At 47.4% G+C, this 16,442-nt stretch overlaps 1 protein-coding gene across 8 annotated transcripts in view; it reads left to right on the forward strand.

Moving 5' to 3' along the window:
- The window catches only part of CHD3 (chromodomain helicase DNA binding protein 3), a 1,139,027-nt gene that overhangs the window by 750,955 nt on the left and 371,630 nt on the right, over nt 1–16,442 (forward strand). For all 8 annotated transcript variants that reach the window (XM_078670235.1, XM_078670239.1, XM_078670240.1 and 5 more), the window contains exon 24: nt 4,701–4,870. In XM_078670235.1, the coding sequence (XP_078526361.1) occupies nt 4,701–4,870 (170 nt within the window). The remainder of the gene's footprint in view (nt 1–4,700; nt 4,871–16,442) is intronic.

A 16,442-nucleotide genomic window follows, 5' to 3' on the forward strand; every position in this document is an offset into this window, starting at 1 on the left:
TTTTAAACAATGTGGTGCCTGTCACAGGCAGATGTCTATGACAGAACCTCATTTGGTTTGCATCTGGTGCCTGAAGTGGGACCACTACTCCAAGACCTGCGAGGACTACTGCATCATGAACCCCAAGGAGCTGAGGGAATGGCCCTGAACCTCCTAGCACCGTCGACGGCCCCACAGCGCTCTCAATCCCGACCATGTGCAAGGCCCCAGGACCTCTCTCGATAATCGTCTTCTCGATCCAAGTAATCGTCTAAGTCCCTCAAGAAAAAGTAGTCAAAGTAAACTTTGATTTCTCTGCGCTGGTCCATGTCATCTGACCTAGCGAGGGAGTGTCGGCACTCTAGGCCTCACGGATTTGGAGCCGGAGCTGTTACCTTTTTTTTTTTTTAAAGGTCTGGACAGGGTGATGATTGAGATGGGTCAGAGGACCCTTCCAGATACCATAATCTCCTTGATGACATGGAGAACAACTGGTAAGAGGAATTAGCGGATGCCAGTGGTTTGGGCACCTCACAATAAACTGGCATGGTATCTCCCCCCTGCCGTGGCTGTGGAGGAGGATGCCACACTCGCAATGGTGGTATGGAGGGTGGCTGACGTCTTACACCTTCAATTGCCCATGGTGGCAGTCAAGCTGACCGTCCTGCCAGAGGTGCTTTAGTTGTGAGTTGCCCCTTCTGAACCTTAATCCCATTCGAAAAATCCCTTACAGATGTCCTCCTTGGGGCCTGGTCCAAGTTCTATGCAGGGGCTCCTTTGCACAGGATAATTGCCTGCCACCATTGCACCGCGTTTTGGGAGTCAAGTTTCCCCACCCAGCATTCTACCCCGGAGAGCTTGGTGGTCCAAGCTTCCACTTCAGGATCAATGCCAGCACATTCCTTACAACTCCACCAGATAGGGAATCCAAATGGTTTGATCCCTTTGGTAAGAGCATTTTCTCTTCCACCAGCCTAGCAATGCGGTTGCTGAACACCGCCTGCCTATCATGCTGAAACCAACACACCCTGTGGGACTCAGTTGCACAAGTGCTGCTTATGATCTTGGAGGAGGCCCAAGCCATACCCTCTCAAGCAATTGCTGATGGGCAAGATGAAGCAAAGTTCACCATTAGATGTGGGCTTGACACGACTGTCTCACTGGGCAGAGCAATTCCATCGTCTGTGACACTGAACGCCACACCTGGCTGAGAACCACTGGCTTCTTGGGGGATGTACCAACTTACTCATAGGCATGCCCTTTAATGACTCTCGCCTGTTTAGTGAGGCAGACTCAGCACTGGAGATCCTTAAGGATGGCAGAGCTATGGCCAGGTCCTTGGGACTATCCATGTCCCCTCCCCAACCCCAATCTGCCTTTAGCCCCTTCCGTGACTACATAAAGGGCTACCAACCACTTCCGCGTCGCAGAAGCAGGGCAGGATGCTACACTCAAACCTGTGCAAGCTCTGCCTTCATGCTTGGCGATTGAATAGCGACAGTTGACGGCTTTCAACCTTCCTTCCGAAGTCTGTGACATTATCTTGGCAGCCAGGCATCCCTCCACAAAGACTGCATATGCCTGTCATTGGGACAAGTTTGTGTTTATCCAAGGATATTGATCCTCTTACAGCACCCTTATCTCGAGTTCTCTTGTTTGTTCTTTCTCTGGCCCAGCAGGACTCTTCTCTGGGCACTGTTAAAGGTTGCTTATCTGCCATTTCGACATTCTAGCTGTTGCCTGACCAACCTTCTTTGTCCAAGTCACTTGTTGTGACTAGATTCCTCAAAGGCCTTCAACACACGATTCCTCCCAGGCCCTTCATCATGCCTCAATGGGATCTTAATTTAGCTCTCACTTTTCTCACGTGTACACCGTTCAAGCGGTTATACAACTGTCCACTTCGCCTGCTTACAATCAAGGCAACTTTTCTGGTAGCCATAACAGCAGGAGGGTCAGTGAACTGCAGACACTTTTGCGTACCCTGCTTATACCACCATTTACACAAAGAAACTGGTTATGTAGACCCATACTTCATGTTTCCGAAATGATGTTAGGACACCTTTAAATGTAAGTCAAACCATCACCTTGCCTACCTTCTCTGCTCCACCTCACCCTTTTAAAGAAGAGGAGAGACTCCATTATCTGGAACCAAAGAGAACACGGTTGTTCTATCTAGAACCCACAACAGAGTTCCAGGTGGGTGATCAATTCTTGATCAGGTATATAGGTGTTAAGAAAAGGACAGTGTGCAGAAGAGAACCATGTCAGAATGGATAGTACAAGGCATAAAGATCTGCCACCCATTGGCCAAAAAGAAACCTCCTGAGGGCTTGCGTGCTCATTCATCTAGAGTCACGTCTTCGACCACTGCGCTAGCTCGTGGAGTCCCTCTCCTATACATCCTATACATCTGTCAGGCAACAACATGAGTATATTTGCACATGTTCAACAAACACTACTGCCTGATGGCCATATCCTTTGTGATGGACACTTTGGCCGTTCGGTTCTACAGGACGTTTTGATTTGATCTGTGTCACAGACGCACTTCCGGGGAGGTATTGCTTGGGTATCTATTCTAATGACAGGAATCTGCAGCTAGAAGTCGGTATCAGATTAACAAGTTACTTACCTTTCGGTAACACCAAACCTGTTAGAGATTCTATCTAGCCACAGACTCCTTACCGAACTTCCCTGCTCTGCAATTATTTCATAGGGTCACACTTCTACAGAACAATCTGTCCGCATTTTTCGTGAGCCTGCATTTCTGCGTGGAAAGTCTCAAATGAAACTTTTGTCAGCATGCTGGGGTGGTGCCTTTATAGACACTGTGCACATCACTTCTGGTGAGGCTGACTCAGAGCAGAACAATGCCACCTAGAAGCACGCAGGGGCACTGTTAGAAAATATCCACATCCAGTCTGACACCTGAGGATTATCCTAAAGTAAGGAATATGCGGCTAAGTAGAGTCTCTACCAGATAAGGCAGTACTGAAGGTGAGTAACTTGTTCTTTGGGTCAGTGGTGCGCTGCAGGATATTAGATTTTTTCTTTCACATAAACACTTTGGAGGTGAAGGCAATTTTTCTAGCTGTGAAAGCATTTTATCCAGTGGGGAAATCCATGAAGACATCCATGGTGCAATTGATCTGCATGGACAACACCATAGCTCTCTTCTGTGATCCCTCTTTAAAGTAAGTAAGCAAGGAGCACTAAATACCTGCCTTTGAGCCAGCTGGATGTGGCTCTTTATGAATTGCTTATTTAACTGTCTTATGTTGGACTACATTCCTACATACACTCCTTTGATTTTGAGGGTTCTTCGTAAGATCTGGGATAGCCCAGGATGCCCGGTCAGCCGAGAGGCCTTCGCTTGGTCTCAAAGTTTCGTTTTTGGACCTGCTTCAAAAGGCCCAAAATATGCTTCCCCAATTGAAAGATCTCCGTACCATAGAGAGATTGAACTGCAGCACCCCTCACTACCTTGACTCAGCTCAGGCACATGGTTCTGAGACGCTAACATTCACATCTAGAATCTTAGAGGTACTTGAGGCTGTCAAGAAATCCTCCACTAGGACTCTGTACAAGAAGTGGCTGAGATGCTCCCACTGGGGACTTGCGAAGAACATTAACCCATTCACCTACTCAGTGAATAAAGTAATGTCCTGTTTTTGGCACCTGGCTGAAACAAGGGTGTAGGTGTAGGGGAAATTACTTTGCAGCCCTACCATAACAGTGCTTAGGAGACCATCTACATGGCCATTGTAGTTGTCAGAAAACATCCTATAGGCCTAATGCATCTTTTTTTCCCTCAGTTAGATACTATATTACCTCCTGGAACCTGAAGTCATCCCTAGCCATGTTGATTCACAAACATTTTGGGCCGCTCGGATAACTTCTCTGTTGGTGGCCATGACATCGTCCAAGCAAGCCTTTAGTGCCTCAAACCCTTCAATAATTTTCCGTAGCAAAAACATGATTTTGAGGACTCACTCCACCTTTGTTCTGAAAGCTCGGTCAGAGTTCCCGCTGAACAATGAAATTATGTTCATGTCCTCATGCTTCCTTGACTGAGGGGATATTGCACAGTCTGGACATTAGATGTGCCTTGCTTTCATCTGGGTCTTGATAGTTGAGATAGTTGGATGTCACAACACCAGCATAGCATCTACTGTGTCTACCACTGTCAAATGGATGACATTATGTAACACTCACTGCCCGATGCTGCCCTGTTGTCCTACTGTTCTCATTCTCAGTTACTGCACTATCAAAAACAGGGAAGAATCAGGATATAAGATTTGTAAAAAAGTACTTTGATGATGATTCTTTTACACTGTAAGTATTTTTTTGTTATTAGCACTCTTCTATTAACCCCTCATCAACTGCCAAATAACACACAGATCAGATCCCTAATTTCAAGAAGGGCACGTGTATATACTCAAGTACGGGGCATGCAGTGAATGACATATACATATGTGTGTGACACCATTGCACTGAAGCTGTCAATTAACAGCTAGTTAAAGAGTTAAGGGTTTCTGGTACCACCACAAAGTGGCAGAGTACCCATAGTTTGATAATGGGAAATATCCTACCAACTAAAACTAACCAAGTAGGTGACTTTATCCTTCTCCATTTTTTATTTAGTTTTCCACCTCAGACCTTTCAACAAATGTCCTTTCTTATTTGTCTGACCATGTCTTTTTTCTTATTTTTTTCTTCAGCGGGGGAAAGCAAGGAGGAAGATAGCAGTGTGATCCACTATGACACTGAAGCCATTTCAAGACTACTTGACAGGAACCAGGATGCCACTGAGGATACAGATGTGCAGAACATGAATGAATACCTGAGCTCCTTCAAAGTGGCACAGTATATGGTGCGAGAGGAGGATAAGGTAGGAGGGGAAAGACTTGTTTGCATGCTTCTAATTTTCCTCTGGGACAGTTTTTCTCTGGTGATATACATTAGCACATAGTTAGTACTGAGGTTCTGTGTTTGTATGAGAAGTGTTGTATATGCAAACTTGTTATGGTGCTTTCCTTGAGATACATGTGGGAGTACTAACAATACTTATGGGTTGGTCATTTGTTGAACAAAAAGGAATACTGTCCGAAAATAAGTTCTTTATTCGCTGTGTCATCTTACGTATGATCTAAAAGAGCAGTGCCATTAAGTACTTTGATTCTTTGCTACAATCAGAATGATCATAGATTACAGTTGCTATCAGTGTCAATAGATGGGTTAATAACATTTCTCTGAGACTGTGATCTCTCGGTACAGAAACTTGTCAACATCTCATTCTTCCACCAAATGAAAATGTCAGACCAACTTGATATGCCACCTAAACTTTCACATAACTCAGCTGACTGCTATTCCCACTGAAATTAGACTGACCAAATCTTTGTCAAAGGGGAGCATCATACCACAAGAGTAGATATCTTCTCAGAACCTGCTATCTAGTAATCTGTTCTAAAAATATCTTAACTGGGAAAAGATCCACTTCCTTAGCACAAACCACTAGAATACATTTTAAACTGGTTATAGTTGTAAAAATCATTAAAGTATCTGTGAAAACATCATCTAGTGTTGCTCGAATTTGAATTTACCTTGAAAAAATTAAAGACGAGAGGCGTTTGGCAAAACAGGAACAGTTGGTTTAGTTAAATGCAGTGTCTGAGAGAACATGCAACAGAGTCGGGGTCTGAAAACTGTCTCAAAGTGCATTGGTTTTGGATGTCCTTTTATAGATTTCACAAAGTGCCATAAAGCAATTTGTACATTCTTTTAGAACAAGAATCTGGGCCTAGTCATATGGCCATAAATCTGGTCATTTAATAAAAAGCGCAGGTGGGTCTCGACCTTGCGTGGCCACAATGTGGGGCCAATGGGTACGTCTCCAGATGTCCGACATGGGGAGTGCATGATCTCTGCGTGTAGTGTACATGCGGGGTTCTGTTTGGCTGAGTGTTCCTAACTGAGTGTGACATCTGACTTTAAGGTGTTTTGGGAACGTGAGCCCCTGTGGCCGAACGTCTTTTATTGGGCCAATCCCCTAAGACCATTAAAGTATTGCTGCCTATCTGTGGGATCGATCTGGGTTTTCCTGTTCACACTTTTGTCTAAGGGTTATGTGTCACCCCACCTGTGATCTGGCAATCAGATGCTTCAGGCCAAGATTGCAGGGCCTTCCTGCCCACGTATTTTTGTCTACGGGTTCATGGGAGTTTTTTATCGTGTGGATTTGACACCAGCGATGCAAGTTCATTGCTATACATACATATATCATAGCGTACATCTACATCATAGTTTTCAATATTAACACTAGCATACTACAGAGCAAATTGCAGTTCCACAAAAACAGTCCACAAGCAGCTAACTGGGCATGGGGAGAGGGAGTAATATGCAAAATCTTGGCCATTCTACTGTTGTGAATGTATCTAGGACCCTAATTAAATATTCCCGATTCATGCCCTTATGTGGTTATAACAAATCATATCCTTATAAAGGCATAAGAATCATGTCCATATTTAGTCATAGCCCATGCAGTCCAAATACGGCAAGGCTACTCCCATAGACTTCTAGAAAGTACAACGCGTTCTTTAAACAAACCAAGCCTCCAGCAGCCCGGGAATTCCCCCTGCTTTTGTTTTGATTTGCACAAGAACTCCTGGAGTCCAGAAAGAACTGTACGTTCTTAGTGACGTCTTATGTCCAACCTTACGTCAAACCCGGCACCTTCCAGCTGATGCGAGTGCCGAAGGAAGCCGACCCTCCCATTTGACGCACTGAGAGAGACGCTGTCTTTTCTCCTGCCGAGAAATCCAGCTCCAGTGTTTCCAGTCACCCTTGCGGGTTGCTGGGAGATCGAGTCCTGAGAGAGAGATACAAGACCTCCTTCATTCTATAACCAAGGTACGGAGCTGATTAGATCCTTAGAGAATTCTTGATGCAGATTCTTGGCAAAAACTAACTTAACTTAAACTGCAACTTACTTACTCCTTCCCACGTATTAGGCTTAGGTCAGTTACACCGGGGTAGGCGTATCTTAGAAGCACCAGTTGAGCGCGTTTAGTCAATGATTTTATGTATGTATATATTTTATCCATTTTAAAGTATCATATGGCTCAGAAACCATATCAATGCTTTTACAGTATTATTTTATAATACTCCCTTTACTGTACGCACTTTACTTCATGATAAGTATTGCAATTGTGGCAACTCACTTCTCTTGCATGAGAAAGAGGACTGCTGAATAAATAACAACTTTTATTGAAAACGCCCGTCTCTCTATTTCCCTGCACTCTGGTGAAACTAAGCATGCACGATTGACTGAGTGACATAGCTGTCTATTGTTTTCACACGACTTTGGAGATATACTCCGTATTCTGGGGGGAGCAAAGTTGTCATGTTTATGCGGTTGTCAGAAACTAATCCCTTCTTGTCTAATCAGGAAAGTTAACTCCTTCCTGTTCATTCGAGAAAGTTTCTAGTGACCTCTGAGCTAGCTGGCATTCATAATTAAGTCTAACATATTCAATAGAGACCTAGTCGACCTCAGTCCTACGTCTAAACTATTGTTTATGTTATTCCAATGCGCAGAGCCTATTGGGAATATAGGAACTACACCATGGCACAGTTTATCGGCGCATCCTCTTGTTTGCTTGTCTGAGCTCAAGGCTTAACTCCTGCAGGAAGTGATGTGAGATGTTAGGTTCAGAATTAAACAACATGAAATAGGTAAAGATTTTACTTCACAGAAACACGCCATTCTTTAAATAGTAAGAATTAATGACTGGGTGTTTCTCTAACTAAAATTGAAGCAATGATTTCCCAGAGAGGATCAGCAATTCAAAATCAGAGATTGCACATAAAGCATTAAAGCCACAGAAAGCAACAACGCTCTGATTTACATCTAGCTTAGAAGAGATATTCTTCCAGTGTGTGCAGGAAGTGTTTAATCCTCCATTGCAGTATTCTCCTTTTGGGGAGAATTCACCAGCATAGGGCTTTGATGTATACTTTTAACTGCAGATTCATTACCTTAGACTATCACCCAAGAACCACATTGAATCAGGTGAATTTTCCTAGCATTACTCCCATGTGCCATTAAATGATGTCATGCTGCTCCATACAACCCCGGAAGTGACTTAGCACAGCTACCTATAAGCACCAGCCCTGAGCGCTGACAACCGTTCCTTTCTTTTCACACCTTCCGATACAGATCTGAAGCTACACTATAATTTTGGTTGGTTTTCTGACAACTCCTAAACTACCTCAGAGCGTGTTAAGAAGCGAAATACCCTCAAATAAAAACAGGTTCTGTTCACTCACACTTGAATAATTCCTCTGTACCTGCATGTACCCAGGAGCACCTTTCTGGATAGTTTTTCTTCCATGGAAATAACATCACAGGATGTCTTAATCCATGAGATCATATATAGCCACCTACAATGCAAGCCTGTCAGAGGCATCACTTTACAGAATGTCTATAATAAGACTCCCAGTTGTATACATTGGAGTGCAACTCCAAACACACTGTTATGAAATTAGTAGCCACACAACAGTAACTATAAATTGGTACTCTATCATGCACAGTGTTCTGAAAAAATTATTTAATTATAGCTGTCATAATTATCGGATAGACTTCTAGCTGCAGATTTCTTACCTTGGAATATTCCCCAAGCAGCCGATTGAATCCAGAAGATTTTCCAGAGCAGTATCCCTGCGCTTCGGTAGGTGGCATCGTTCAGCTCAGAGTGGTGTCGTTGGCGTCATCCGCCGTGGAAATGAAGCTTGCTGTGCCTACATAGGAGCCACCCAGGTGCGCTAATGCTAGTTCTGTTCTTTCGGCTCTAACCAGCGCAGATCTGGGAAGAATTCCCCCTTTTTGACTAAGTTTTTTAAAACATTTTGTCAAAGTCTTTTTTTGAGGTTTACCTCGTGGTGTGGCAGGGATGCTTCGAACGCCAGCTTCAAGTCATGCGGTACCTGTCACTGCCAGATGTCGGTGATGGACCCACACTGTGTATGCCTTTGGTTCTTCAAGCGAGACCCCTACACAAAGGCTTCCCCTGACTGACACACCATGCACCCGAAGGCCTTGAGGGAGCAACTCTCCAAGCTTATGCCGCAACGCTTACAGTCCTGGTTGATGGGAAAGTCCCAGGAGTGGTTGCGGAGCCGGAGGTTGTCATCACATTCGAAGTTGTCTAGCCATTTGGCTAAGTTCTTCGACTTCATCTTGTACGTCCGCGGACAAGATGAGGGAGCGTTGCCAGTCAAGTCCTGGCTCTACGGTTGACCCAGTATCTGGGTTGGTTCCACCTCCCCTAGTTTCCAGAAGCCTGAGCGACCCGTGCTCAATTGCGACAATTTTATGAGACTGTAGGAAACAGGCAATTTATGTAGTGTACCAATATAGGGGTACAACTTGCAAATTGTCCAGATGGCCCTTATTGGTTTACAGGGGCTTGCTTTAACAATCCCAAAGTGCTCTATTTGTGGTACTGTGGTCAAACAGTTTAGGCTTATTAGAGGGGAGTGTTGAGCATTTATTTGTTGGACACAGACTCATTCATTGAGACACACACTCAATAAGAAATCTGAGACCAATTTTGAAAAATAACACAGTATTTTATAGAATATTTAGACACCAGATCTTTGGGATTAGGTAAGTACTTTAGTTCGTTTTCATTTTTACATAGTAAAACAGTTAATAGCAAAGCTTGCTAGAGTTGAGGCATAAGCCTCGAACACAGTAATGTTATCCTATAGAAGGAAAAGACATGTACTGCATACAGGTATTTGCAAACCGTAGAGGGTATCCTTTGGGACTTAAGGTGCTTGGGGGCCAAGGTCCAAAGTACTACCAGCAGTCCAGGTTTACCTGCCCTGGTGTGCCCGGTTGCAGAATTGCTGGCCGCAATGGTAGCCTCAAATGCAGTCAGCTATCAACGTTTAAAGGGACCTGTCAAAACAACAGAGTCTGTAAAGGGTGACTTGGGGACAAGTCCAGCGGAACCCAAAGGGTCTCAGTTCATGGGGATTCCTAGGGCAAGGGGACACAAGCAAAATACGTGCTTTGGGGCTCTGCTGCAGATGTGCTGGCTGGTGAGCCACTTAAGCATTGGAGGTTTTCACTGTTCTTGGTATACCTGCAGAAGAGGGAAAAGAAACACAGCAGGGCCACTCGGTGTGCAGTTCGCCTCTCTCGAAGTCCCTCGACCTGCAGGTAAGTGTTTGTGTTGGTGGTGTCCAGACTGGTGTTGGTACTTTGTGGGTTCCTGGAGGGTCTAGCTTCCTGAAACTAGAAAGAGTGATGGGGCTGATGTCTTAGAGCCTCAGGGACCTCTGCCATTCGGGCTGCTTTTTTAGTGGGCCCAATGGCCAACAGCACGGCATACCGTACAGATGCTTTCGCTGCTGGCAGATGCAAGGGGATGGCTCCCCAACCCCAGGGGAGATGCTGCTTGGTTGTTGAAGTTGCTGGGTGGTCCTCCACAGATTTGGGAGGAGTTCAGCTTTTGGACGTTCTAGGTCGGTGCAATTGTTGAGGTTCAAGCAACAAGGCAGGGTTCGCTCCAAATAGTGGTAAGGTCCTCAGTTCTTACTGTGACTGGTCTTTTTGTCTTTTTTTTGGTTCACTTTATATGAGTCTGAGTTCCTGGTGTCAGGAGGCCTCTAGGTACTGAATTTTGGGTGTTAAGGAGAGTGTCAGGTAGTAGTCAATAGGCCACTTACTTACCCCTGGGGTGAGTACACCCCTTATATGACCACTTCCTGTGGAGAGTGGGCATAATCCTGACCCAGAGTTTCTAGTTTAATAAAAAACAAGATGGTGAAACCCTTCTTCAAGTGTCAAATTCAGGTGGGCCACCTTAGGGCCACCTGGCCTGATAGTGCGACATGCCTACTGACTAGCTAATTTTTCCATCTGCTCTGGTGCCAAATGGGCCCCAGGGCAGGGGGTGGCATTCTCCAGGTCTAGAGTACTAGGGTCGCATATCAAAGGTGGTAGAGGCTTTGTTACCTCTGGCCTGGGTATAGTATTTCACTAGCCATCCTGCTGGAGGAGGTGTGATCATCTTCCTCCAGAGCAGGCATTGCTCCTGACCTCCAAGAGTATTGGCTCTCCCAAGCAGGAGGTCAGAAACTCATCTGTGGTGGTGGGCAGGAAGAGTCCAGTCAGCCAGCACACTAACAGTTTGGTAGGTTTCAGGGGGTACCTCTAAGATTCCCTGGGGACATGCCATAATAAATCCAAACTGGCTGGCCTCAGTGTTGATTTATTAAGACAACGTGTTTAATACCAAACACCAGTATTTTCAGTAAATCCATTATGTAGCTGGATAACTCATAATGACCAGTGCCCAGTATATAGGCTTAACATTTGATTCACAATCACTTGCAATGTCGTGGCTATGAAAACAGACATCACAGGGGCATATTTGCTCATGCAGATATGTCCTCACATATAGTATAATGCACCCTGCCTTAGGGCTCTAAGGCTTGATGTAGAGGAGACTTACATTTAGGATATGCCGTATACCTTGGCATGGAACGCAGGGAGTGTGCCATACCATGTTTTCAAAATGGTTTTCACCATTTCACGCATCCTGCAATGGCAGGCTGCATACAGGTTTTGTGTGGGATCCTTTAAGTGGCATAATACATACTGCAGCACATAAGACCCTCTTTAGTACCCATGCCATGGATACCAGGCGTATCATTTACCAGGGACTTACAGGGGTGCCAAAGTCCTTGCCAATTGTGTTACAATTAGACATTCACCTGTTTTAAGGAAAATAGCACTGGCACTGGGGGCCTGGTTAGCAGAGACCCAGTGCACTTTCAGTTGAAAAGCATCAGTACTAGGGCAAAAAGTGTGGGTGACCATGTCAAAAAGGGGCACTTTTCTACAGAGTCCATGCATCTCATCTTTAACTGGCATGCTCCCTCTATCGTACCTTCAGGCCCAACTTGTTCCGGAGTTGCCCCACCTGGATCCTTGCTGTTTGTTCCTGCCCTGGCACCAGTCGGGTCCCTATGATCCACAGATGGATCTGGATTGGGGTCGGTTGCGCTTCCTCTGCCTTCCCCTGTGCCAATGCAGAGGATGGCGCTCCCAGCGGCACCGGTACACACCCGCGGGCCATCCCCATTCTCAACCCCGACGCTGACACGGAGCCGGAGGGTCATCGTCTGACACCAGCTACGGTAACAACCAGAGCCATGCCTTCTGAGCCAGAGCCTGAGCCGTATTCTTATGGGCTAGGACTCAGGAGGATTGGGAGGGGTTGCTGACCCTGAAGATACCAGTCTTATAAAGAACAATTGGACTGGGCTGATGCTCTTGCTGAAACCAGTGGACTGAATACTTCTCCAGATACTGGCATGATTTATCTCCCTACCATGGCTGCGGAGGAGGGAGCTTCCTTTGCAATGGTGGTTCGCGGTGCAGCAGAGGTCCTGGACTATAGCTTGCCCTCGGTGGCAGTCAAGACTAATCTCTTGATAGAAGTGTTTCAGCCAGGAGTGTCCCTTCAGAACTTGCTGATGCCTACTTGGGGTACAAAAGGCGATGATGGACGGAGCGTACTTGGGTCTTGGTTCAGGCCCACCACAGGGGCTCCTGTGAACAGAGCTATTGCCCGCTGCCACACCCTTCTCTAGGGGACAAAAATGTCCTCACCCAACACCCTGTCCCGAAGATCTTGGTGGTCCAAGTCTCCATGTCCCACTTAAATGCGGGCACATTTCCTACCACACCCCCAAACTATGAAGAGGCTAGACAATCCTGGAAAAAAAGATGTTTCCTTCTACCAGCCTGGCACTGTGGTCTGTGAACACCACTTAACATTTGGGCAGCTATTCCCACACGCTCTGGAATACGGTTGAGCAGGAGCTGCCTGCTGTCCTGGAGGAAGCCTGGGTCGTGCTCTCATAGGCTATTGCTGATGGGAGAGATGCAGTGAAGTTCACCATCTGTTGTAGACTTGACACCACCAACTGACTAGACAGAGCATTTTTGTCGACAGTGGTTCTGCGACGCCACTTCTGGTTGAAGATGACTGACTTTTGTGAGGATGTCTAGTCCTCAATCATGGGCATGCCCTTTGATGGCTCCCATCTTTTCAGAGACAAGGCAGATTTGATACTGGAGCACTTTAAGGACAGCAAGGCTATGGCCAGGTCCTCTGGCCTTTCTTTGGCCCCTCGTCATCCTCAATCCTCCTTTCGCTCTTTTTGTGGCCATGGAAGGGACATGCAACTGCGTCTTTTCCTGCTCCAGCCTCTGTGTGACTGCGGTTCCTACAAGTCCCATGGGTCGGTGACCAGCAGACTGGTCAGTCCACCATCCTCTCCTGCAGCCTCAGCCACCAAACCCTCCTAGTCTGCCCACATATCATCATGGGCTCCCAGTCGGTGGCAGGATTTCCCTTACTCTGCCCCGCAGGCAGTCCATAAAATGGGACAGGTGGGTTTTGCTGATTGTCCGAAGGGACTACTCCTTCCCCTTCGAACCTACCCCACCCTCTATGACACCCACTTATGACAAGCTGAAAGAGGATCACCTCTCTCCTCTCCTCCAGGATATGAAAGGTCTTTTGGCCAAAGGAGCCACAGAGAGAGTACTGGCACCAGAAGTTGGTCATGGTTGCTATTTCCACTACTTTCTGGTGCCCAAGAACGACGGAGATCTTCTTCCTATCCTCAACCTAAGCTCTCTCAGTTTCTTCCTCAAGAAGGAGAGATTGAAGATGCTCACTCTGGCTCAGATCTTGTATGCCCTGGACCGTGTAGACTGGAAGTTAGAGTTGCACTTGCAGGACGCCTGCTTTCACATTCCCATCCTGTCTTCCCACAGGTGCTAGATGCAGCTCATGGTGGGCCACAAGCATTTTCAGTCTGCATTCATGGACTTGAAGTTTCAATGGGCACAGCATCAGGGGAACCTCTCTGACATGGTCCTGATCTCGGAGGGAACTGCACCGGTGGCTAACGAACAGTGATTGGGTCAGAGGTAGATCCCTCTCCCTTCCCCAACAAGATCCCACAGTAGTGACAGATGCATCACTCCTGGGATAGGGCGACCATCTGGGAGAGGTGGATATCAGAAGACTCTGGACTCCACATCAACCTGCTGGAGCTGTGTGCAATCCAACTGACATTGAAAGCCTTTCTACTGTCATATGGCCGTTAGTGTCATTCTGGACATTGCTAAGTTAGCATGAGTTCTGCTGCCATGATGCTGCTTTTGCACACGTTGCTACATGCTTTTATTTTGCAAGACACTGTTTGTGCTTTTCACATGAGAACCATCTGCTTTCTGCATTCTCTGCCTGTTCCTGGAGTTTAGTCTGAACACGGAGTGCAAGGTCGATAAACAATGCCCCTTGTTATTCTGTTCTGGTGAGTCCCTTGCACTTAGACAAAACATGCTACACAGCTGCGGCTGCTGGAAACTCGTGCTTTGATATTATGGGGATGCATGTTGGTTTAACACACACTTGGAGAGGGATCTTTCCAGGGAGAAGAGCTCTGCAGTTCCTGTGATGTAAAACTACCATCTAGGCACTAAAGTATGGGGTCTGCTGACAAAGTCCAGAGATCTTCCTTTATATAATAAAACTTCATCTAGCCAAGGGGAGGGTGGTTAGGCCTTATAGTCCTTTATCCACTGTCTGCATATGATGATATCCCCCTTCATAGTCTGTGGACTTGCTACAATACTAACTGTATCTGAAAGAAACAGTTAGTTATAGATTTCTTACCTTAGAATTTCCCCCAGGCGTCAGACTGGATCTGGAAAGTTTTTCGTCAGCAGTACCGCTGCGCGTCGGAAGGTGGCGTCAGTCGGCTCTGCGTCCATCGTTGGCGTCGTGGTCACCGGGATGATGTCGTAGTAGCTACTTAGACACCACCCTCATGCACTGACGTCAGTTCTTTCTTTTTCCGCACCAGCCAGCGCAGATCCGGAAAGAGGGGTACCTCCAGCCACTTTATGACTTAACTTTTTGAGCGACTTTTGTCGACATCTTTTCAAGTCCTTCCGACTCCTGGTGCACATAGGGATGCCCGGATTCAAGGCCTGCGGTTCCTGTTCCCGAATGATGTCGGTGGCGGATCTGCACATTGTGCGCCACTTTTGCCTGGAGTGCGACCACGACCCCAAGTCATGCTCCGACTGCCGGACCATGGCTCCAAAGTCTTTGCGGGAGCGGTCCTGAAAGCTTCTTGAGTGCTGGTAGTCGGCTCCGCACCATTCGAGGTCACGGCCGCGAGGGAGGTCGAGGGACCGGTCGCGGAGCCATCACCACTCATTGTCCAAGTCTTCACACTCTGGGTCAGGTAAGTCGAAGCACAAGAAGAAGTCGAAGAAGAACTGTCGCTCTTCGACTTCTCCCGGTCGATCAGCTGGCGCGACAAGGGAGGCGGGCGGTGCCACTCCCGCGTCTCCGCGTGCGGAGGCTGAAGGGCTGACTCAGAGTTTCCCTCCCTTTCCGGGACCCGGAGATACTCCTGCCCAGCTTTGTCAGTTTTACGAAGCCATGCATGCCACTTTGGGCAGCCCGACTCCGTTGGCTTGCCTTCGGGCCCCGCGGACTCGGTTGGGGGCCCTAGGTCTTACCTGCCGGCGGTTCTGGCCCTGGCACTGCAGGGCCCCCCTAAATCTAGGCCTGGATCCGGATCTGCGCCAGTCGACCTTGTGACACCTCCACCGGCGCCAACTCCAGTGGCACCGTTTCTGCTGCCGACGCCGCCTGGTCCCCCAGCCGGTCTCGACCCCGGCTTCCAATCCGACATCGACATGGAGCCGGACCGGCGCCGATGGGTACTTTTGCCCCTTTGTTCCACCATGGCCATTTTCAGCCAACCTGGCAGCCAGAGGAGGGTGAGGAAGACTGGGAGGGGTCTGGGGACCCTTTGTCAGACCAGTTGGAGTACAAAAAGGACTGGAGAGAGGACCTGGGGGATGCCAGTTGTCTGGATACCTCTCCAAACTTTGGCATGTTGTCTCCTCCTACTGTGACTATGGAGGAGGGTGCGTCATACGCAGTGGTGTTGCGTAGGGCAGCCGAAGCTTTCAACCTCGAGCTTCCTATGGTGGCAGTCAGGACTAACCTCCTGACAGAGGTGCTTTAGCCGGCAGCGAGTTCTTCGGAGCCCCTGCTGCCATTCAATGAAGCCCTGACCGACATCCTTTTAGGCACTTGGTCCAGGCCAAACACGGGGGCTCCCGCGGATAGGATGGTTGCCTGGCACCACCGCCCGGCCCTGGGCGACTCCACTTTCCTCTCACAACACCCCACGCCTGAGAGCTTGGTGGTCCAAGCTCCTACTTCCAAGAGCACATTCCCTGACGCACCACCAGATAGGGAATCCAAGAAGCTGGATCATCTTGGGAAGAAGGTTTTCTCTTCCGCCAGCTTGGGACTGCGGTCGGTAAACATTGCATGTCTATT

Source organism: Lissotriton helveticus, chromosome 12 (genome assembly GCF_964261635.1).
Source record: "Lissotriton helveticus chromosome 12, aLisHel1.1, whole genome shotgun sequence".
NCBI lineage: Eukaryota > Metazoa > Chordata > Amphibia > Caudata > Salamandridae > Lissotriton > Lissotriton helveticus.